General features: G+C 44.9%; 1 protein-coding gene across 1 annotated transcript; it reads right to left on the bottom strand.

Moving 5' to 3' along the window:
* Positions 1 to 552: 552 nt before the first annotated feature.
* Positions 553 to 16,106, bottom strand: LOC135250014 (glycogen phosphorylase, muscle form-like). Its single transcript, XM_064325805.1, has 20 exons — positions 15,469 to 16,106; positions 10,109 to 10,210; positions 9,661 to 9,739; positions 9,281 to 9,384; positions 8,941 to 9,072; positions 8,426 to 8,537; positions 8,200 to 8,282; positions 7,624 to 7,767; positions 7,010 to 7,102; positions 6,386 to 6,532; positions 6,068 to 6,231; positions 5,797 to 5,911; positions 5,454 to 5,555; positions 4,778 to 4,925; positions 4,147 to 4,205; positions 3,660 to 3,801; positions 3,234 to 3,441; positions 2,790 to 2,924; positions 2,466 to 2,532; positions 553 to 2,341 (listed from the first exon to the last, which is right to left on the bottom strand). The coding sequence occupies exons 1-20, from the start codon at positions 15,709 to 15,711 to the stop codon at positions 2,192 to 2,194; spliced, it is 2,529 nt and encodes an 842-aa protein (XP_064181875.1). The 5' UTR covers positions 15,712 to 16,106; the 3' UTR covers positions 553 to 2,191.
* Positions 16,107 to 22,531: the final 6,425 nt, after the last annotated feature.

Below are 22,531 nucleotides of genomic sequence, written 5' to 3'. Positions count from 1 at the left end.
TATAGACTTGCATTCGTTTCGACAAGTTCAGGAATTTTTTTCTTTTCGGTAGGTTCCTCTTCTGAATAATTGATGTGAAACTGAGAACTTCAGTTCCATCTTGTGGCTTTATTATGGAAGTGCAGTTTATCTTCCAATCTGCGTGACATTTAATCGAGCAACACATCGCCCCCTGTGTGGGGTATCATGGCTCCCAGAAGCCTCTTTCAACCATAAGTTGTTTTGCTGTTTTTGTCAAACCTTGGATTAATGGACTGAAATAGGGTCTAAAAACAACCAAGTTTATACAGTAGGTCCTGTATGGGGATGCCACATCGCTAACACTTGCCAGAAGAAGCAGCAAGCCCCTGTATACATGTACACATTAAGTAACATAGTTACCCTTTTCCATGTATGCCTAAAAAAACCTAAAGCTGTGTGCAGTGTTGCAGAATAGTTTACCCAATAACATACCATAATACTAGTTACCCTAAAATAAATAAATAATGATAAAACGGGGAGCATTCAAAATGACACCATGGAACAGATGCAGAAATAAGACAGAAGAAACAGTTTTCTTGAATGTGTCTTGTTTATTGGCTTCCGTTTACTGACATGGACATAAGACAATAGGGTTGGAGTGGGAGGTGAGAGTTCTTTCACTAGCTTTCCTTGCCTAGACGCAGGGACAATAATTTATCTCTAAAGCCTCTACCTCTAACGACGCAGGTCAAAAGCAGGTACGCGCATGTCATCCTCAACCTCCGCCGAACCGAATCCTGAAGATTACATGCAGTTTTTACAGTCACAATGAGCCCGACAGCCTTCAGGACACAGCTGAATGATACTCTAGTAAAAAGTCATGCTTTTAGTGTAGTACAACAACGAATGGGAAATGGCAGCGTAAGGCATGCCATTTTCTCCGTTTGACTTGGGGGGGTGGGGGTGGGGGTGGGGGGTAGAACAGCGGTGGAGATGGATACAAGCACACATGAACTCATGCGCTTTTACCGCACACACAGACACTGTTAAGGCAATTCCTGTCACTGGTGTTCAACGGTGTTCAGTGAAGTAGGTCAAGGTAGAATGGAAAAAGTACAGTACAGCCTGAGTCACGACACGAAGACAATCTAGATGAGGGACAATGGTCGTTTCCATGACTGAGGTCTTGACAGTATATTTGCTTGATTTCACACATAAGCTGGAGAGGAGGATTATAGCTCTTTGTCGAAAAGGTTTAAAGACCAAAACAATAATAATAATAATAAAGTGCAAGACATGACCTTTTTTTGACAGTGAACTGAGAAAGAAACAATTGTAAAAAGATTCCAAACACAAACATGACCTGGTTCTGTAATATTCAGAGAATGTGTCGACAGATTTGTCTCCTGCCTGCACCCAAAAATGAACACTCAAACCTGACAGATCTACCGTAGTTTGTGGATGTGGACAGCGTGTTCAGTCAAAGCCAGACCTGCAGTGTCACTTCACAGCACAGATAAAATATGCGCATATCTCCTAAAATGTATCACACAACCATTTATCCTGTCCTTTTAAAGGGATGATAATAATAATAATAATAAGTTATTTGTATAGCGCCTTTGTCATACTCAAGGTCGCTTCACACAGCTTTCTGATTTGGAAGACATAATGTCAAACCGACAGCTTTCTGATCTGCAGGTATTAAGGGTGGCATGACAACTAAACTGACGGTAACAGGGCTGTTCTTCTCTGGCTGCATTGCGGCATCAGTAGCTGCCCAGCCGACACAAAATGTCCCCACAATGCAGCGTTATAACATTGCCACTACACGGCAGCAACATTGCGAGGACATTCTGTGTTAGCTGTGTGGTGCTTCTGATGAACGTACTGTAGGTATTGTTGGTCAAATAACAGTGAAACAACACAGATTCAATGCTGCACAACCGGATAGGCTTAATTGATATTGGCAGGACGTTCGTGATTGAATACTGGTAAATAGTTTGCCTGTGGGCATGACTGGAAATAGAGTAGCCATATCACTGAGGGTGTCAACCAGCAAGGAAGGGAACACATATCTTACTCAGGAGCTATGGAAAGACTATCACATTTGTCACAATCAAAATCTAAGGGAGAGTGGGAAAGAGAGAGAAGGACGCCCAGTTTTGAAAATCTGTGTTTTGCCTCTATGATTAATTTTCCCAAACGGCGCCTTGGAATTTGAGGGGGTCATTTAACGGGGGTCATCTGGGGCAGCAATTTTAGCGAGACTGGGCTCCATCCCCCATATCTCCCGTGCGTACTGGGCAATGGTGCGGTCACTGGAGAATTTACCACTCCCGGCAATGTTATGGATCACCTTCTTGGTCCACGCCTTAGTGTTCTGTTGAGAGAGACAGAGATAGAATGAAGTTCACAGAAAGTATGTCTTGGAAGCAATACACTGAAAAGTGCAATACAGCCAATGCTTGACAGATGAGAAAAATACATCAGAAATGTATACTGACCTTATACAGAGCACTGACTTTGTCCTGACATTTGATGTAGTCTTCATAATCTGCAAACACCTTGAACCTGAACCAAAGGCAAACAGTCACAGTCAGATAATTAGATGAGACCATATGGAGCCAGACAAACTGAGGATCAGTCACTGTGTTTACGAATGGTGTGTTTGTGTGTGTGTGTGTGTGTGTGTGTCTGTGCATGTGTATGTGTGTTTGTGTATGTGTGTGTGTGTTTGTGTGTATGTGTTTGTCTGTGTGTGTGTGTCTGTGCATGTGTGTGTGTGTTTGTGTGTATGTGTTTGTGTGTGTGTTAGCAGATTCCTCTACCTGTCATGGTTCATCAGCATGTTAACAATGTCTTTGAAGAGGTCCGGTTGGTTGGGACTGTAGAACCCTCCTGAGATCTGGTCAATGGCCTGCTTCAGCTCAGGGATACGGTTGTAGTACTCACTGGCATCATATCTAAGACACCAGAGGAGTCATTTACAATTAATTTACATTTCATTTTGTTTTCATAGCACATCTGCAACATCACCACCAGTAACAACAACTTTTGTTCCAACCAATTACCTTACTTCTAGTTTAGTCTTCCTGACTGCTGTATAAACTACACTGTTTGACTCCTGTACTTGAGCACAGTAAAATCTTTAGCATACACTTGCAGTCTGCAGCTGTAGCTGGTGGTTATTCAAATGTCAGATCAAGATATATGATTGAGAGTTAGCACAAAGTCCTGAAACGGATCGGCCCTCGTTGGGGACTCTCTCTTACCCCTTCTTGTCCATGGCCTCCACGTCTTCCACCCTCATGCCGAAGATGAAGAGGTTGTCCTCTCCGGCCTCCTCCGCCATCTCCACGTTGGCGCCGTCCATGGTGCCGATGGTGAGGGCGCCGTTCAGCATGAACTTCATGTTCCCGGTGCCGGAGGCCTCCGTGCCCGCCGTGGAGATCTGCTCCGAGAGGTCAGCCGCTGGGATCACTGTGCAGAGAGACAAGTCTCACAACGTCTCACTGACACTGCCACCTTCTCACTGACAGTCGCACATATACACACACACACTCACTCACACGCATCCGAACACACACACACACACACAAACAGGTGCATGCACACACACACACACACACAAACACGTACACACACTCACGCATCCGAACACACACACATACACACATGCACACAGGAAAGTCCACTACCTTTCTCAGCCAGGGTGACCCTGTAGTTTTCCAGGAAGATGACTTTGAGACGGTCGCCCACCACAGGGTCGTGGTTGACAATGTCTCCGATGGCAGTAATGAGCCTGATGATCATCTTGGCAGTGTGGTAACCAGGGGCAGCCTGGAAAACAGGTGGTTCAAAGGACCAGAACAGACAAATGTTAACTGACAGTGGCAACTGACAAATCCACAGGCTGCCATACACGGTCTTTTCATAGTCCAGCCCTGAACCATCTTAAATTCTCTGAACTCACATGAGAGCAAGAGTTTTTAATTAAATTATACAATTAAAACATGTGCAAACATCATTCGTTATTCAACAATAAGGTTAAATTTGTGGAAGAGGGGATAAGGCATTGATGTGAAGGTATAGCATACAGGTATAAACATGTGGGCACTCATGGACTGCTGCAAATCGCAACCAGACTGTATGTGACGAGTGCTGTGACTGGTCATGGAAAATCACCTTTCCTCCAATCATAATGGTTCTGGGGGTCCAAGCCTTTTTGGGATCCTTCTTGATGCCTGAAATAGAAAGAGATGGCATATTTCAGATAAGATGGGCATTAAGCCTGACAGGCAGACAAAACCCAAACCAGCACTTTCAGACAGTCTAATTAACTCCCAGGCTGAACTGTCTCCTGCAACAGAAAGCACCGCAGTGCTTTTATTGTGAAGCACTTTGAGCTGCTTGTTTCATTGTATATACAAATATTATTACTACACATTAATTTGGCATTTGCCAGTGTATTAATGTACAACGTATTAATTAATTCACCAGAGTTAAGTGATCGACAGTGCCAGACCAGGTCAATAACATTTCCAGTCTTTCAGTTTTAGCTGACTGGTAACGCATTCATCTTTGTGTGAATGAGAGACACAGGTTCAAATCTCACCTCGAGCAAGTGCACTATAACAATCCTGAAGAAATGACATTTTAAAAGAGCAGTAGCAGTGGGAATGAGATGGGCTTTCACTCTACATCAAAATATGGCCAGTGATTCTACTGTTCTCACCTCCATTGGAAAGTATTTTTTATTACTGCCTGTTATTAATTATTATTATTATTATTATTATTATTAAGGAGCAAAACTCACGGTTATAGAGGGTGATGATGTGGAGACAGTTCAGCAGTTGTCTCTTGTACTCGTGGATTCTCTTGACTTGCACATCAAACATGGACTCTGGGTTTATTTTCACCTTGTAGTGCTCCTCCAGGTGAGCTGCAAACTTCAGCTTGTTCTCCTTTAGGGGGAAGGAGCAGAGGAGGAGGGGAGGAGGTGGGAGAAAAGAAGGAGTTTGTGATAACAGTCACTCCTGATGCAGTGCAGGGTGTTGCGAAAGGTGTAGCCCCAGGGTAATTGTTTTTGGCCCATCAAGGCCTTGACTGCTCAGATTGGGTCCGTTTACATGCACACTAATATTATGATCTTACCCTGATTAAGGCAATATTCTGATTATTGAAATGGTCATGTAAACACCATTATCCGATTATGATATAAGATTTTTACAATAAAGATTTGTTTTTTAGGCATAAGATCTTCATGATTGGCTGCAGGGTAAAGAGGTGAGCCTGGTCCTGGAGCAGCACTTTGGGGCAAAGTCTCACTTTTAATTTGCAAACTAAACACAGTGTTGACCTGTCACTAAGCAGCATGTAAAATTCTCTATTTTGTGCAGGGCGTTAAAATTAATTCAGTAAAAAAAAAAAAAAAACCAGCAACATGGGATGCAGTAAATTTCCTTCATCTGAAACGTCATGTGACCCATTACCTGCTTGATTTTGGCAATGTCTCGGATTAAAGCATCATCGTCCTCAAACCTCAGGAGCTTCTTCAGCTGGTCCAAATCACGCATGTAGTCCTCTCCGATCCTCTGTCACACACGCACACAAACACAATCCCAATCCCAAACGTAAACACAAACACACACAAACAGAAAACGGCATCTAATCCTACAGCATATCAGCCGACCTTGAAGAAAAATGTTGCTAGGATACTTGTACTGTAACATCGCAACCTCTAAATACTATTCAAAAATGGATAGGTACTGCGTACTTATAGTTATTTTGGATTGCGACTGAAAGAGAAAAGGTGATGACCGTTCAAGCCCCCACCTCTGCGATGACCTCAGCCAGGCCAGGGTTGCACATGACCAGCCAGCGACGAGGGGTGATGCCGTTGGTCTTGTTCTGGAACTTTTGGGGGTCGACATCGTAAAAGTCTTTGAACCTGCGAACGAAAACCACGGCAACGGCGGTCAGACCTCAACTGCCAGCACGCGCTTCCTCGGTCAGATCCATTGACCTTGGGCGCGTACACCGAAACACAAAAAAAAAACATTAAAAAACAGAAAGGTGTGTGTAAGAGACTTGGACTGATGCGTACACGGTGTTTTTGATTATGTCGGAGTGAATGCGGGCCACTCCGTTCACGACATGGGAACCCACGATGCACAGGTGCGCCATGTTGATCTTCTTCTGCCCGCCTTCCTCGATCAGGGACATGCGCCGCAGGCGGTCCAAGTCGTCCGGGAACTTCGCCGCGATGCGCTGCGCGGAGAGACGGCGGGAACAATGAGCGAGAAACGGAGAACCACGGTCATAATCGCCATCGTTATAATTACGAATTCATTTATTATGATTTAAAAACGACATCGGGGAGATTGCTGCATGTTTCTGGCTGGATTTTGAGAGTCCTCCGGACCTCTAGGTGGCGACGGTTGATTTCGAAGATGATCTCCAGGTGGCGGGGCAGCAGGTTCTGGAACAGGTCGAGGGGCCAGCGCTCCAGGGCTTCGGGGAGAACGGTGTGGTTGGTGTAGGCGCAAGTGCGCACGCAGATGTCCCAGGCCTGATAAAATCAGGGTCAAAGGTCAGGCTACATCACACGATCAGGAGAAGGCAACACTAAGCTCAGCCCGGGGGCCTTCGGTGACACATTAAAAACTGAACAGTACATGCATGTTTTATTTGCATCTCTTTTCATCGTACACCACCCACAGACAGCTCTGTTTCCAATATGCAATTGTGGGATGCTTAATTTCATCATCAGAACTGAATTGCCCACAGATCCTGTTGTGTAACAGTAAGTTTAGCTTGCACAGTATGCAACCTGCACATGCAATTTCAAAGCCTGCAAACATCTGCGTGCACCAAATTGCTTCATGGTCCTCAACTGTCCAGTGAAGAGGATATCACGAGATGCCAAAAAAATATATATAAAAAAACTACCTATGACAGGAAACCTCAAATGATCTGGCAAATGGACAAGGTCTCAAGAGGAAGGAGATCCCCCCCCCCCCCAATCACCCCCCTCACCCCCCCCCACCTTTTCCCAGGTCAGCTTCTCCTCATCGATGAGTATCCTCAGAAGCTCAGGAATGGCCATGGCGGGGTGGGTGTCGTTCAGCTGTATCGCCACCTGCGCGCACCAGACAGCGGTACGTCACCACGGAGACCGCGCGACAGCGCGGACGCAAACAGAACCCCCCGGAGATCGAGGGAAAACATCCAACAACCTGCCAACACAGCTCGCAGGGTTCAAGTGCAACTGCCATTTAATAATAAACAGCGGGTCGGGATTACCAAGCCTCAGACGTGGAAGCGTTTATCCAATAGAAGATGAATGCATTTGGGGAACTGGGCATTGGCCCAAGGCTCTATCCTTCAGGAATGCACTTTATTCCAGTGGCTTCAGGAGAATTATGTAGGCAGTGATATATTTGGGTAGTTTAAAATATGCGCAGTGTAAACCACAATTCCATTTGGCATTCAGCAGGCGGAGCTAACTAACATAAGTGCATGCAGAAAAAGGTTAAGAGCAATAGCAGCCCCAATGGATAAGGGCTTCTAAGCAAACAAAGGATAAACAGGATCATCTTTAAAACACACAGAGTGTGTGATTTGAAACCTGAAACCTCAGGAGAACTCCTGAGGGCTCACCTTGTCAGGTAAGGAGGTGAAGTCAGTGCGCACGACTTCCGTGGAGCCGAACTTGGACGACTTAAAACGACGGATGATGTCCTGGAGAGTGGCGGCCACCACAAAGTACTCCTGCTTCAGACGAAGCTCCTTCCCTTCAAAGAACTGCAGCCGGACGGACAGACAGACAAACAGACACACAGACAGACGGTCGCACACAACACTCAGTATGCCTGACATCTTTATGTATTTTTGTTGGCTAAAATTTCAAGAGTGTCCTGTTCTATCTAATGTCCCGGCTGAAAGCAATTTCTTAAAATAATTTTTCATAAAAACTTAAGTAAATAATAATAAATAATGTTAAGGCATAGAAAAATGGGAGCACCTTTAAATTTAGTTTTGTATAATAAGCTCACATCCTGGAAAATGGCATTCAATTGGCTTTATTTTAGGAATGAGCAGCATTTAAAATGAGCAATGTTTTCAGATTTTTTCTTTCAGCGTATGCTCTGCAGATTTGTGCAAAGGGAGGTGCAGGCTATAACTGTGCTTAATTGTGTGTGAGCAGCATTGAACCCAACGCAACGGGGCACTCACGTTGTCATTGGGGTACAGCACACGGGATATGTTCTCCGCCAGGTTCCTGTCTAGCACAGCCTGAATGTAGCCGCCGACGTTGACTGTTGAAAGAACAAAACGTTTTGTGAATGTATTTATTATTGTAATTTCAGCCCACAGGCCCACATATTTTCAATGTATGGCAGTATATCCCATTTCAATAAGAGGCTATAATGTGCTCTCATTATTAAATTTGGGGACTCACAGTCTTTCAGATTGAATTCACAGGGAGCCTTGGCAGACCACAGTCTCATGGTGTTTACAACGTTGTTCTTGTACCCTGGGACGGGCGTGTCGTACGGCAACGCCAAAACAACCTGTGAGGGCAAGACCTCGCTTAGCAGCAGCGGACAGCACAGCGTAGGAAGTGTGATTCATCAGCTTGCTTTGCTTCTTCTTTCTTTATCACACAGCATACACACACACACACTTACAACACACACACAATCATACAATATACACACGCACACACACATACACATACAATACATACACACACACACACAGACAACACACACGCTCATACAATATACACACGCACACTCACATACACACATACAATACATACAACACACACACACACACACACAGTGAACCTAATACCCTCCATCATATGTTTGCCCCATACAACACATCTCCTTTCTCCCACTCTTTCACCCTCCTACTCTCCACTGCTCCATCTCTCTACCTCTCCACCTCTCTCCACCCCTCCAATCGCACCTGAGTGTCCACCCACTTCACTCCGTCGGCATGGTGCTCCACTCGGCCGTAGAAGTGAACGGGGCGCATGTACTCAGGGCGGGCCTTCTCCCAGGGGTTTCCATAGCGCAGCCAATCATCCGCCTCCTCCACCTGCGGAAGAAATGTCAATCATCCCCCTTTTTTCCCCCCCATTTGGTGTGGTGTACACAGAACACTAACTCCTAATTGGCCTCTACATTGAAACTAGAAAGTGCCCAACTTCAGGGCAGAGGATGTTGTTAGCAATGCTGCATCCTAGGAGTCATTTTTCTGGACGGACACACGGACATTCGCTGAGACCTCTGCCCGGTCTACTCACCTGCCAGCCATTGACGAGTCTCTGGTTGAAGATGCCGAACTCGTAGCGGATACCGTAGCCGTAGGCAGCCAATCCGAGGGTAGCCATGGAGTCCAGGAAGCACGCTGGAGAACGGACAGCAGGGGGAGACAAACTCACCATCACGCTACGCAAAAGAAATGAAATGAGTTTCATCTCATGCTTAATTCATTTTTCTTTTGTAAGAATTGTTAGGTCTGCTGACTAATTGTATTGTATGATTGTTTTTTTTTTAATTGAAAAGAGCATAGCTGGCAGCGAAAGCTTTCCTTGTGGATAGCATATCCAAAGAAAACAGCACCACGTCTTTTACACTGAAAGGGGGAGGGGCCATGTTAGGGGGCAGTAAGAGGGTCACTGACCGGCAAGACGTCCCAGACCGCCGTTCCCGAGGCCAGCATCTTCCTCCATGTCCTGCAGCTCCTCCATGTCCAACCCCAACTGCAGGAGACAAGAATGAGCTACTGTGTGACTGTCAGTGCCTTTGGAGTAACCGTATGTATGTGTCAGTGCCTTTAGGGAAACCTTATGTATCTGTCAGTGCCTTTGGGCTGAGTGTATGCCTGTCAGTGCCTTCTGGCTGACACGTCTCTGCCAGTATCTTAGGGCAGGCATTGTCTCTGTCAGTAACTTTGGGCAGACAGTCTCTCTGTCAGTAACTTTGGGCAGACATTGTCTCTGTCAGTAACTTTGGGCAGACAATGTCTTTGTCAGTAACTTTGGGCAGACAGTCTCTCTGTCAGTAACTTTGGGCAGGCAGCGTCTTTGTGAGTGTGCCCTTTTCACTTCCTCCACACATCGGTCTCTGACCTGATAGGTGGCTTCATCGCAGGCATTCTCCAAGCCCAGGTTCACCATGGTATTCTGCAGGGTGCGGCCCATGTAGAACTCCAGGGACAGATAGTACACACGCTGGAGCGAGGGAGGGGGGAAGAGAGAGAGAGAGGTCAAACATTAAAAAAGGAGCAGTGCTGTTGCTAGACGTTCATAGGAAAGGACTTCTCCAGTATATTTTTGAATCCAGCTCCACAGTTTGGAACGACAGCACCCCCTGTTGGTTGGTCAAACAAGTTCGCGAGGAAAAGATGTACGGAGTGAAAACAATGGACTTGAATGAGACCCCAGAGTACGGCGCTCCCTAGCCTCCTTCAGAAATCTTCTAGTCCCACCTGAAATCCCACCACTTCACTCTGGCCTACAAGTCCATTAACCACCCATTAATGTCCATTAGCACACGCAGACGTACACACACGAACATAAATATTTCTCTGTTCACCACAAGCCCCACTCCATCCCGCAGCTCCTCCCCATTCTGCCCCGTGAGCATCTGCCCGTCTCTGCCCAGGTTCTTATAGCGTAGTAATGTAGTAATACAATGTGTGTTTGCATCACTGAAAAGCTGCAACATATAAACTTGATGGGTCAACTGCAGTGTGCTTGACTGCAACACCTATCCGAATCTGTGGAACAAAAGATTAGTTGTTCCAGTTAGAGGTTTAAACCAGAGGTTTAAACTCCAGCTAAGCACACCATAATTGGCCCAATGTATTATTATTATTATTATTATTATTGATAAGAATACGAGAGGGGGAGGGGGGGGGGTGTCTACCCTTCTCCTGGAAACCCCTGGAGACCAAAGGGGACCTCAGCCAGGGGGGCAGAGAGTTTGGATGGCACGGCCTCACTGAAAGACGAGCCCGAGCTGTAACAGGACCCGGCAGGAGCGGGGCAGTCTCTCTCTTCACATCAGCACTCACTCACTCACTCACACACTCACACACACTCGCTCCCTCCCTCAGAGGCAGCTGCCAGTGTTTGTGTAGGAAGCGGAGGATTCCTGCCCGCTCTGCTATGCACTGAGTAAATACTGAGTAAATTTTGGCCCCCGGCACCGTCAAGACACTCGAGCCGTCGCCGTGGGCTGGGATTCTCATTTCACTTCCAGAAGGTCAGATCGATTGCCCGGCTGCACCAAGTGGTTATAGCCGCTTTTACTGGCCTGTTTTTATTAAGCATTAACACAAGGTGAAAATGATCTCGCGCCTTGCAAGGTAGGCCATGCCACAGGTTCAGGAAGACGATGCGTACATCTTAAAATGTCAAAGTCCCCATTTATTCACCCCCAATTAATGAACAGTGAGACAAATAAGGAATGTGAACATAAGGTTTGTTTGACACCTTCATGGGAGCACATTTGCACTTTCTGTAAGCAACTTTTTATTGCTGATGTTTTTTTATAATATCTCCAAATTTGGAAGCTTCATTGGTATGTTGGCCCATATAGTGTTCCCACAGGGGAGTGTGGAATAGAAAGCTGGTTCTCTGAAACATGTGGCAGTCAGTCTATCACACTGACCTTCATTCCTGGTCCTTGTGGGGCACAGGGGTCTGCTGGTTTTTGTCTTCGCCTTAATATCAGCAACCAATTCAGACCCAAGAAGCCAGGTGAGGTGAGTTAACTGTGTAATGAACTGCTTTAATTGATCGATTAGGTGCCGAGTAACGACAAGAACCAGCAGATTCTGTGGACCGCCAGGTCCAGCAATGAATATCAGCACTGGTCGGCCAGTACAGCTCTACAGCCACACTGCGCTGGAGCATGGATACTCAAATCAGGACCTTGTGTCCAAATCCAGTCCTGGTTCTCTTTTCACCCAGGTAATTAACGGAACAATTAGCGCTACTGTGATTGGCGAGACTGTATTCACACCTGACTCCCAGGTAAAGGGAATGTGTAAAGCCAGCAGTTCTTGGACCTTGATGGCCATAATTTGACTAACAGTGCACTAGCTAGCCAGTGCTAGCAGGTTCCTGATTAGTCTCAACTTCAGATGTGCTATTGCTAGTCTGGAGAGTCATATAATCTATGAGATTACTTTCTGCAAAACTTCCTGTCATTAAGTTCCAGCAAGTAGCCAGTGTTGAGTTATTTAATGGTGCAGCACAAGATTCTTTTTCAGGTTCAATTTTCTCCTCGAGGTGGAGCCCCACTTGCACAACGTCACGATTCGCCAGATGCAACTGACATTAAATCTGTTTATTCTCAAAGCACATCCACTGAAATTGGGAGGACTTTTCTCCCATCAGAGAGTCAGCTCAGTCAGGAACACAGCACTATAAAGGTACGTGCCTGAACCAAATGCTCCATGGACTACGCCCTATTGAGTTGCTAATGCTTAATGAGGCAGGACTGGCATATTCAGGGTTCAATTCTGCACCATCACTGCACCATGGACTACAGCTTTAACTGGAGCCACCGCCCAGTAGGTTGAGTTCTGTCTCCAAGATGAGCAGCAGTTTCGATAAAAACGAAACGTGATAGGAAATTTCTTACGTAAAATCACGATGTAGCAAACCCTCCACACAAGCGTCCATTTGTTTTTTTTGTCCATTTGAATTGTCGGCGAGTTCACAAAACTGTAGCGAGTATCCGACAGACCCCGAAGCTCTTCACCGAGGAAGTCTACATGTGGCATGTGTACGTTAGCAAACATTTTCTCTCTACAATGCCGTCTGAGAACAACCCGTCTACAGAGACGGCTGTGCAAATAGACCTGAGCTCGATTTGAATGTGTTTTAGGCCACTCAGCAGGTTATTACGGAAAGCTCCATTTTATAGTGACCAGTGAGCTCATAAGCTACCCAGGAAAATTCCTGTTTCTTTAGGGGCCTTTGAATGACCTGTAGAGAACACACCTGAGGCATGGTCTCGACCCCCTAACCCACCTGGTGTTGTTTTTGGTCAACGACACTGGGTCTGACTGAACTCGGGTTCAGGGGGGAGAAAAAGGAACGGTGCCGGGGTGTGAGAATCTGGCACGAGGGTTCATAAGATTGCGTAACACCGACATTTCTGTCCGGGTAAGAATAGCAGCACCCAGAGACCGCCGGAAAGGCCAAGGCTTGCGTTACAGAAACACAACGCGAGACAGATTTATCTGCGCGCACGTATGGGCGAACGTGTACACAAACTTCGACTTCCTTTAGAGAGACTCTCTGAGGTAGCGAGGCCATGAAAGCCAAAGGCAAAATGAGTGGGTGCGCTTGCCCACGGCCCTCAGACGAGCGGTTCCCAACCCCGGTCCTGGAGATCTACTGTCCTTTCGGTTTTCACTGCAACCCTATCGTAGCACCACCTCTAACAACAGCTAGAGATCTCGGTGAGCTGCTCATTAGTAGAATCAGGTTTGAAATGGAAACCTACAGGACAGCAGGTCTCCAGGAACGGGGTCGAGAACCACTGCCGCAGACCCTGGCATAGACAAATGGCTGGAAAATATAGTTTTACTGTTCTTACCACTAGAGGGCAGTGGGCAAGGTGCAAGGTATCATTTCACCAAATACCACAGAGAAACACAAGAAATCCCACTCATGATTTATTGGTACGTGCTAAAAACTTCCCAGATGATCTGCATTTTATATCCTATAGTTATATATTCTGTGCCCTAAAGCAAAGGAACAAATCCTGGTAACAGAATCCAGTAATGTGAATTAAGGGTACAGCCTCGAATTATCCACAGGGGTCGTCTTTGTGTTTTTTTTCTGTTGCTATGCGAAACTCTAAACTCTCCAGAGCGAACACGTCCAGCGGCGTCTGAACTGCAAAGCTGAAGGTCATTGTCGACAGCCAGACTTCCCAATAAGGCATCGGCGAATCGCAGCAAGGCAGCAGCGGCTCAAGGAGCAGGCTTCAAGGCCTCTTGCATTCTTCAAAGCACACACAGGGCACAGCGCCACCTCCCTGCTGTACGTATGACACATGACGGTTTAAAAACTTTGTGAGTTCACAGGAAGAACTGGAATCTCACATCTGCCTGGGTTTCTATTTGCCCATAAAATTCTGAAGGTTTCAGCGAAGAATGGGAACTTCAAGAGTTTCCTTATTTTATATTTACATTATATTATATATATATGTGTGTGTATATACACACACATACATACACACACATATATATAAACATTAAAAAGGACAGCTCTACTGTATTAACTACACCGTTTAGCACTAACAAAGGACTGGTCCTGTAACGTATATTAACATTGAAAAGAAGCTTACTAGTAAAAAGCTGAGTATGAAATCAAAATGAAGATTATGAAACAGCATTTCAGTGTCCTTTCACTTTTTAACACCTGTATTGAAACAAGCAACCCGTCCATTTCAAAAGGAGATCATTTTGTTATTGTTCAGGCACGGGTGGGTGCTGAATCTAGTCTGTCACCATCAATAAAACTGCTTTTAGCCGTTGCAGGTGCATTCTCAAGGAAGCGACTCCCATACGAGTGAGTTATGGGAGGGGCTGGTTGTTATGGCAGGAATATGGTTTCAATAATTCAGATTGCCTATGTTTCCATATTACCCAGCCCATCAGATTGTATATTTAAGGACCTATTGAGTGGAATGCGACTATGGCACATCCGGGTCTGGATTCTGAAGCGTCAAAGAGAGCAAAGGGCACCATTGTGAAAATTTTTAGAGGCTTTCTTAATATCGCGAGTAGAATTTCATGTTTCCTTCCCATTCAATGTTTTTGCAACACGAGACTCGTGTGCAACTATTAACATTTGCAGACGAGGTAATGTCTGAATATATATATAATATTTTCGCATTTATTTTAAATGTAATGCTATTGCTATTTAAGGGAAAGCTGGCAACTCACGCATTTCATTGAGGGAAAAACAATGATCCGTATGTGCACGGGATCTCTCATTTTGGGGGAATGGTTGAAATAAATTGAAATAAAATATTACTTTTACTACCTTCTCTGTAATTCATGTTTTTATTATTTTATTGTCTACCAAATAAGAAACGCAGAAACGCACATGCATACATACAATAAACATGAAAGCACACACTGGTTACGTAATATCTGCGGGCACAGAGTGTGCCCGTGAACTTAACACTAGCCATCTCCCGAATGAATGACCAAGCATCGATCAAGCAAACACATTTGTAGCCTACATATTAATTTTGGATTTGCCGCGAATGCACATATGCATGCATTAAAGGGTAAATTCCTTCAGCATTCTTCAAAGTGCCGTTTCCGCACTATAAGCATCACTACTGCGCCACCGTTTGTACTGTGACAGCCACCCCTCCCCTACGCCTGAAATCCATCAAGGATGAGCGTACGTGCAGGGAGAGTGTGCGGAGACTGCGGCAAGCGGCTGCTTACTTTGGGATCTTTCTCGTAGTAATGCTGCTGCGTTCTGATCCAGCGGCCCACGAGATGATCGCGCACGGTGTTGGCCAGGGCGAAATAGTAATCCCGTTTGGTCGCCACATTTCGATCCTTGACCAGCGTGAAGTGGAGGTGGCGATTGAAATTGGTTTTGAGATCCGCCACATTTTCCACCCCGGCCAGCCCTCGCACGGAAATCTGCTTCCTCTTTTCCTGGTCTGTCAGTGGTTTTGACATCTCCGTTTGTGGGTATTTTATTTCAGTCTACGTGAGAAACGGGTCGGTTGATTTTTAAAAAGGATGTCAAAAAACCGTAAACGAACTGGCAGGGCCGCGTCACAGTACCTAGTCAAAGAGACTGCAACCGAAGCACCGACACCGTCTTCCTGTCCCCACGGCTTTATACGATTCCATAATTTATTTTGAAAATGGGCGGGTCTTACTCACATATAGGTCCAATTGATCTGCTCTGTTACAACCCGCGCTCACTATTAATGATCAAACGTATTACGCGCCTAAATAAACGATTTTTAACGTTGCCGTTAAAGATGGGAAATGAATGTTTACATTTCATTAATACCTAGCGTTTAATGCCTCCATATTCAATCGTTCATGCTTGACCACCACATCCATGCTTTGACATGCCAGAAATGACAGGACCACGGATGCGTTTATTCCTTAATTAAGGGCTTGATTAATTGTATCAGGTGTGCTTCAGGTGGAACACATCAAATACCTGAATCCGACTGGGGGTACCAGAGGAGAGCTTTGGGAACCAGTGACCTTGCTCATTCTTGCGTAAATCAGGTAGTCTTAATTGGTCCAACTAGTTTATTAGATATGCAAACCTTAAACTGTAAGTCCTCCCACTGCACAAAAATGGGGCTCAGGTCACGTGTAGCAGTCTGAAACTGTAATGCGTAATTTACATCAGAAAAAGTATTACATTATTTACATTGCATTTATTTGGCATTCATTTGGCATTTAAAAAATAAAAAAAACATTTGGAATTAAATGCACAGGTGGACACAGAGAACCTTTACAGCAGCGTTCCCATTTTTTCTTGGTAATAGAGAATACAGTACCTTCTAAAAGCAGATAAACTCTTGGGGTAGAAATAAAATGGTTCCTTAAAAAAAAAAAAAGAAGCAATGCTGAGGTATCAAAGGGCACCAGGATGTTTCCTGGAGATGTTTGACAATTGTTCTCATTCGCAGTCACAATGGAAAAGGCTAAAACGTTTAGCAGACAATTTGAGTTGAACAGTTCTTCGCTTTTACTTTATAAGGACAGACCAGAGCATCATTTATTTTAATGTGTCAGCAGTATTATAAACAGTTTTAAAAGTCACACATTATGACAAAAATATATTTATTGGGAGTGAGAAAAGTGACAAAAATCTTAAAGGCTAGCCCCACTAATTTACTTCAAAAGCTTCAACACAAAAATATTTTTGTGTTGAACTTTGTTTTATTTAGTGAGCTCAATTTTAATTGAAAAGCTTTCATTGTAAAAAGTGTCTTTTTGTTTTGTTCTAACGCTCTCTTACTCCGAACACGTCCGACGGCGCAGTCATGGAATCCTATCACACAATCTATTTTCAGCAACTCCGCTTCCCAAAGGCCATGCAATTGTAAAAAGGGTCGTCTCTGTGAATGGCAGGAACAGGCTGACTGCAGGGCGGGGGTCTTAATAACGCGCTGTGAACGCTGGCTGTTCGCAGAAAGTCACACAAGGTTAGCCGAGTGTAAAATTATATCTCCGCCACCCTTTAAATGCGCATGCAAGGGAGATGCACTCAAGAATTCCTCGAGAGCTTATTCAGAATGCTTTTTTAGGGGTGGAAGTTACGTAACTGATGTCAGTCACAAACGTTTTGACTGCTCATACTTTCTGACCATGACATTTAATTTACTAGCAGCAGTGTATTAAATGTGTTTCCTCTCTGCAGCAGGTGTGTTGTGTCATCATATCGGCCTAACATAAGAGCCATAATCTTAGTTTATCGGCCAAAATCAAATACCGGATTATTGTATTCATGCAGGTAAAGTCATACTTCCGATTTACTGTTGCTGAGAAAAACTGCAGTACTTAAGAGAACCAATGTACGCATGCGTGTATTTGTCCGTGCATGTGTATTCCATGCATTGATATAATTATTCAACACAGCACGGCATAATTAGCAGGATTTCTGGTAAAAAACTGTAAAAATCAATGTTACTGGTGGCAACAGAAACCATATAGAGAAATGACCAGGTGACCACATGCATCAAACACCTTCAGGACTTTACACTGGACAGAAACTGCATCTCTGCATCAATATAAAAAACTAAACTTCACATATTTGGTCAAAAACAGCATTTAAAAATAAAAAAATCATTTTTAAGCTACTGGTAAACAGACATAAGCACCTGGTGGGGGATATCACAGTTCATAAATTTTAAAAAGAAAACCAAAACAACTTGTAACAGCTTGGAGAAAGCATTTAATTACAACCGAGAAAGATTGAGTTACTATTCACTTTCACTGCAGTCAAACAGAATGCAGACCAATGAAATATGAAAAATATATAAAATATGAATGCTGCAAATTATTGCATTTAGCAAGGAGTTTTAAGCAACAACAACAAAAAAAAGGTGAGCCACAGCATCCAAAAAGATTCAAACCAGAAACAGAATGAAGGGTTGCGGTATTGGTTTGGGTGGGGTGGGGGGGCGGCCTAAATTCTGGTTGCCATACACAAGCAACCTGTCACCCATCCCAGCTTCCCTACAATTCAAGCCAATCAGGAAGCATATCACGGCCCAGCTCTCTAGCGACACAAAAGGTCCCTTCAGAGCTCCCCTCGCTCCGTTTAAAGTGCCTTTCCCTCCAAATGTCCAAATGTCGGAGCCCTGAGTGAAGCAGCTGAATTTAGCTCTCGCTTTTGTACGAGAAACTCAACTTGGCGCTACGGGCGCTACGACGAACATGTCCTGAAATTTAAATGAACTGGCCTGGCCTATAGAGTTTATGGGTCGCATGAAATGGGACACCCCAGTACAGCAGAAAGTACATGTCACAGTACAGCATTCCTCTCGTAATCATTATATATTTACACTAAAATAGCTTTAAATCGATACACAAAGTAGATTCGACCACGCGATCAATGCAAGAAAATAAAGGGCCAATATAAGTTCTGGTTTTGCATCTTTTATTCTTGAGCCATTTTTTTCAGCCCCAAGGGGTGCGGCACCTAACCCTAGGGGGTGTGGCAGGGTCTGTCTGAGGTGAGGCATGAAAGGGGGGGGGGGCACGGAGGGAGGAGGCAAGGGAGCGGTGGGTAGGTAGGGCTGGAAGAGGGTGGGGGTGGTAAGGGGGGAGGGAGGAGAAAGAGAGATTACATTTCGGAAGTGCACAGAATAGACCCAAGTGAGAATACATCAGACAAGGGCAGGCCATTCAGCCCGTCCAGGCTTGGCATTTATCTGCAGACGACAACAGGCGGTACAGCGTGAAACCTGGACTGGAATATGCCCAGGGTCTCTGCTTCTACAGCATTGCTTCCCAACCCTGTTGATCTACTTGTCCTGCAGGTTTTCACTCCTACCCTAACAAAGCACACCTCATTCAACAGATGTCATTGAGCTGCTTATTTTTGGAATCAAGTGTGCCAAATTAAGAGTTGAAATGACACTTACAGGACGGTATATCTCCAGGAACAGGGTTGGGAGTCACTGCTAGTGAATTCCTAAATCACTTCCTGATGTTAATCTCATGGCCCAAACAAGGGCAAAATTCTGTCTCTCACAGCAGAGCGGGCTCACCAAACGCGAGGGTTTAAAAAAACAGCCCAGAAGTCCTGTGCATTTAGAAGTCTTGTGCATTTGAAGGAACTGGGGAAGAACATAATAGTGGGAGGTCGAGCAACATTAAAATGTATGCCAGCACAGGGGAAACAGAGAGTGAGGGGGTTGGGGGGTTTAGAGGCTACAAAGGAAAGGAAAGACATATCTGGCAACCCACAGTTACGAAGACAAACAAGCAACAGAAACAAAAGCTGGACTTATTCGGTTACCATGGCAGCGGTGCACATGTAGCCATGCTGTGAGCAGGAGGGGGAGGGGGATGGGGGGGTCTGCTGTTCCCATGAAGGCAGGGGTGCAGAGGGGGTGTGGGGGTGGCTGGCTATTGGGGGGCAGTGGGGGCGGAGGCATCATTCCCATTGGGGGAGGCTGCAGACCTATAGGTAGATCAGAGAAAATGTTTGGTCAGTGTGAAAAAAAAAAAAGTTCAGTCAGAGAATTCAGCCAATTTCAGGTCCTAACTAAATCTCAATAGCAGGAGTTCCCAGTATTCCTCCCAGGTCACCCAATTTCTGCTGATTTCCATTTATTTTTAATTATTTTGTTGTCTAATGAGGGACGTTGTACCCTCTCTATGCCAAGTTATTTCATAAGGCTGCATATTCCACAATCATTAAAAAATCATTTAATCAGGTCAGTTCTCTGGCAATACTTCAACTCTGTAATGTGCTGTGGTAAATAAATGATTCCTTTGGAGAGACGTCACATCGTTAATTGATGGACCTACAGCTGAAGTCAGCAATGTCCAAAATGTTTAAAGTGAGGCCATCTGTTCAGTGGAACAAAGCCATTTATACAGCACGTTTTTAGAAACGGCTGTCGTAACATGCTTCACAGTACACCCCACAGGGGGGGGATAAAACTCCATGGTGGAGTCAGAACACGCCGTTTTCTGAGTTAGCAACGAGTACCTGTGTGACACAGCAGAAACTTTATCCGTTACACTCGACCGGTTCCGCCCCCAGCAGGCATCGCAGGTGTTCTGCGGCGGAACCTGGCGTGGTCCCCCCCCCCCACCCCCCCCACTTGCCGCACAGGGTGGCTGATGCACAGGGTAGCAGGTTTGTGATGTTACGAGGCTCTGAGTTCTGCCAGGGCTGCAGGATTCTGATGAGCAACAAAAAGACCAAAGAGTAAAACCCTCCAGTCATCCAATACAACACAACAAAATCACAAGAGTAAAACCCTCCAGTCATCACACACACACGCACACACACACACACACACACGTGCATACAGCAACACATACACACACACACACATATCACACACAAACACACACATGCACACGAACGCATATGGACTCACACACAAAAGCACACAAAAAACACAGACACACACAAGCACATGCACAAACACACACACTAAACTATTCAGATCACAGAACGCACAGATGAGGTTTGTGATTGTGTCTTAGAGCCAGCCTGCAGACGACACCCCAGACCCTGGCTGAGTACAAAGATGTCATGGAACAATGGTGTCTCGGTTGGTAACCAATAAAAAAAAGAGTTCATCAGCGTGAATGTACCTTGCAATCAGCATGAGAGAACAAAAGCTATTGTATGTTGTATATGTTTAACATGCATTCTGAGTCAGCTGTGCTCATTAAGCTTCTGTCAGTTAGAGTGATGCTTTAGTAAGGACATATTGTACTTAGTGGTTCGCCTCGCTGGCAGGCTGTCATCCTTCCACCCTTCCTCCTTCAGAGACTTCAAGAGTCATGGTCGGCCTCCTTCTCATTCTAGATAAGCGACCGCTATTCACTGCCGTTGTGGTCTGAGTTTGTGCACATGCTAGGTGTGGCGTCACGTGTTGTGTGACTGACAAAAGACATTGGGGCTGTCTGTTCTAAGTTTAATTGTGATCTCAAAGAATGTGTGCGTGGGTGTGTGTGTGACTGGCAAAAGACATTGGGGCTGTCTGTTCTAAGTTTAATTGTGATCTCAAAGAATGTGTGCGTGGGTGTGTGTGTCTATGACAAATAAATAGTGGTCATTTTGTTCTAAGTTTAACTATGGCATCAAAAAATTAAAATGTGTGTGTGCGTGCGTGCATGCACGCGCGTGTGTGTGTGTGTTCTTCAGGGTGCTACTCCAGCAGTATGCAGAGCTAGAAACAACTCATGACATGTGCATGTGTGTATACATGCATGAATACATCCACAGTGGGGACCTTCAGTATGGAAAGAGTACATATGCCTCCGACTCCGTGCCAATGCAATGCCTGGCAGCAGTTCAATGGCATGTCCCCTGGTTTAAATATAGATTAGTCTCTACAATTTAAAGGACCCAATAAAAAATTCAATAAATTAACAGAAAGGAAGTCTAAGCATCAGTAAACATGGTATACTGCACCATTCCCAATGACAGAGTGAACAGACAAAACACATCATCAGTAGACTTAAGCCCCAAAGCAAATTTACATAGTTAGCTTCAGGCAGATGCACTGTACGACAGAGAAGTAATCTACAGTCATACATACTTTCCCTTTGCGGACCTCAGAAGCTAGGGGGTCATGGGAAAAGACCCCATGTGGGAGAAAGCAGGAAATTATGCAAGTGCTGATTAAGAACATGCATAAAACACATTCAGCCAGCTAGAAGAGTTTCTGCTCTCTCATTCGTTCAGATGCTTCCCTCATACGTTAACATTCTATGACATTATGGCACTTTTATGTTTGTGCTAAAATTGACCATAACAGTTTAAACAGACACATAATTATTTGAATAAATAATGTACACTTTGTGTGTCATCTCCTTAACGTCTCCAAAATGGCTAACTATTAAATAAATTAAAATAAATATTAAAAATCTATGAGGAACCTCTCTGTGAAATCTTCTGTTGAAACTGTTCAGATTATTTTGGAGACAGGAAAAACAGGTCAATGCTTTAAATCTAGTGTACTGGGATTACGGTATAAAAGCAGACTGCCCCCCTCCCCCCACCACCCCTGGTAGAATCCCATAATCCCAGCACTGCAACCAGCACAAGCAGGTGCCCAAACTGATGAATGCACTCAATCAAATGGTACGCCCTTTTCCGGTTCAGATGGGGTCAAAAGTTCTCCTTCCGTCGCCAAAAGAGCCAAGCATTCTCTCAGGAAAGAAATCTGTGATGATGAGTCCCCTCCATAACTCCATATGAGAACTCCATAACCAGTGATCACAAAGAAACACCCAAGCATCGCGGATTATTAAAATCCTCAGTTCCAGA

This window comes from Anguilla rostrata, chromosome 3, assembly GCF_018555375.3.
Source record: "Anguilla rostrata isolate EN2019 chromosome 3, ASM1855537v3, whole genome shotgun sequence".
Classification (NCBI taxonomy): Eukaryota; Metazoa; Chordata; class Actinopteri; order Anguilliformes; family Anguillidae; genus Anguilla; species Anguilla rostrata.
Note: the sequence above shows the minus strand (reverse complement) of the source record. Positions and strands in the feature narration are given on the sequence as shown.

What these genes read in the sequence shown, in the direction of transcription:
- LOC135250014 (XM_064325805.1), bottom strand. Translation starts at nt 15,711, where the DNA reads ATGTCAAAACCACTGACAGACCAGGAAAAGAGGAAGCAGATTTCCGTG. An exon ending in GGTCACCCTGGCTGAGAAAG is followed by an intron (nt 3,442 to 3,659) that starts GTAGTGGACTTT and finishes CTCTCTGCACAG; the next exon opens with TGATCCCAGCGGCTGACCTC. An exon ending in AAGTCAGTGCTCTGTATAAG is followed by an intron (nt 2,342 to 2,465) that starts GTCAGTATACAT and finishes CTCTCTCAACAG; the next exon opens with AACACTAAGGCGTGGACCAA.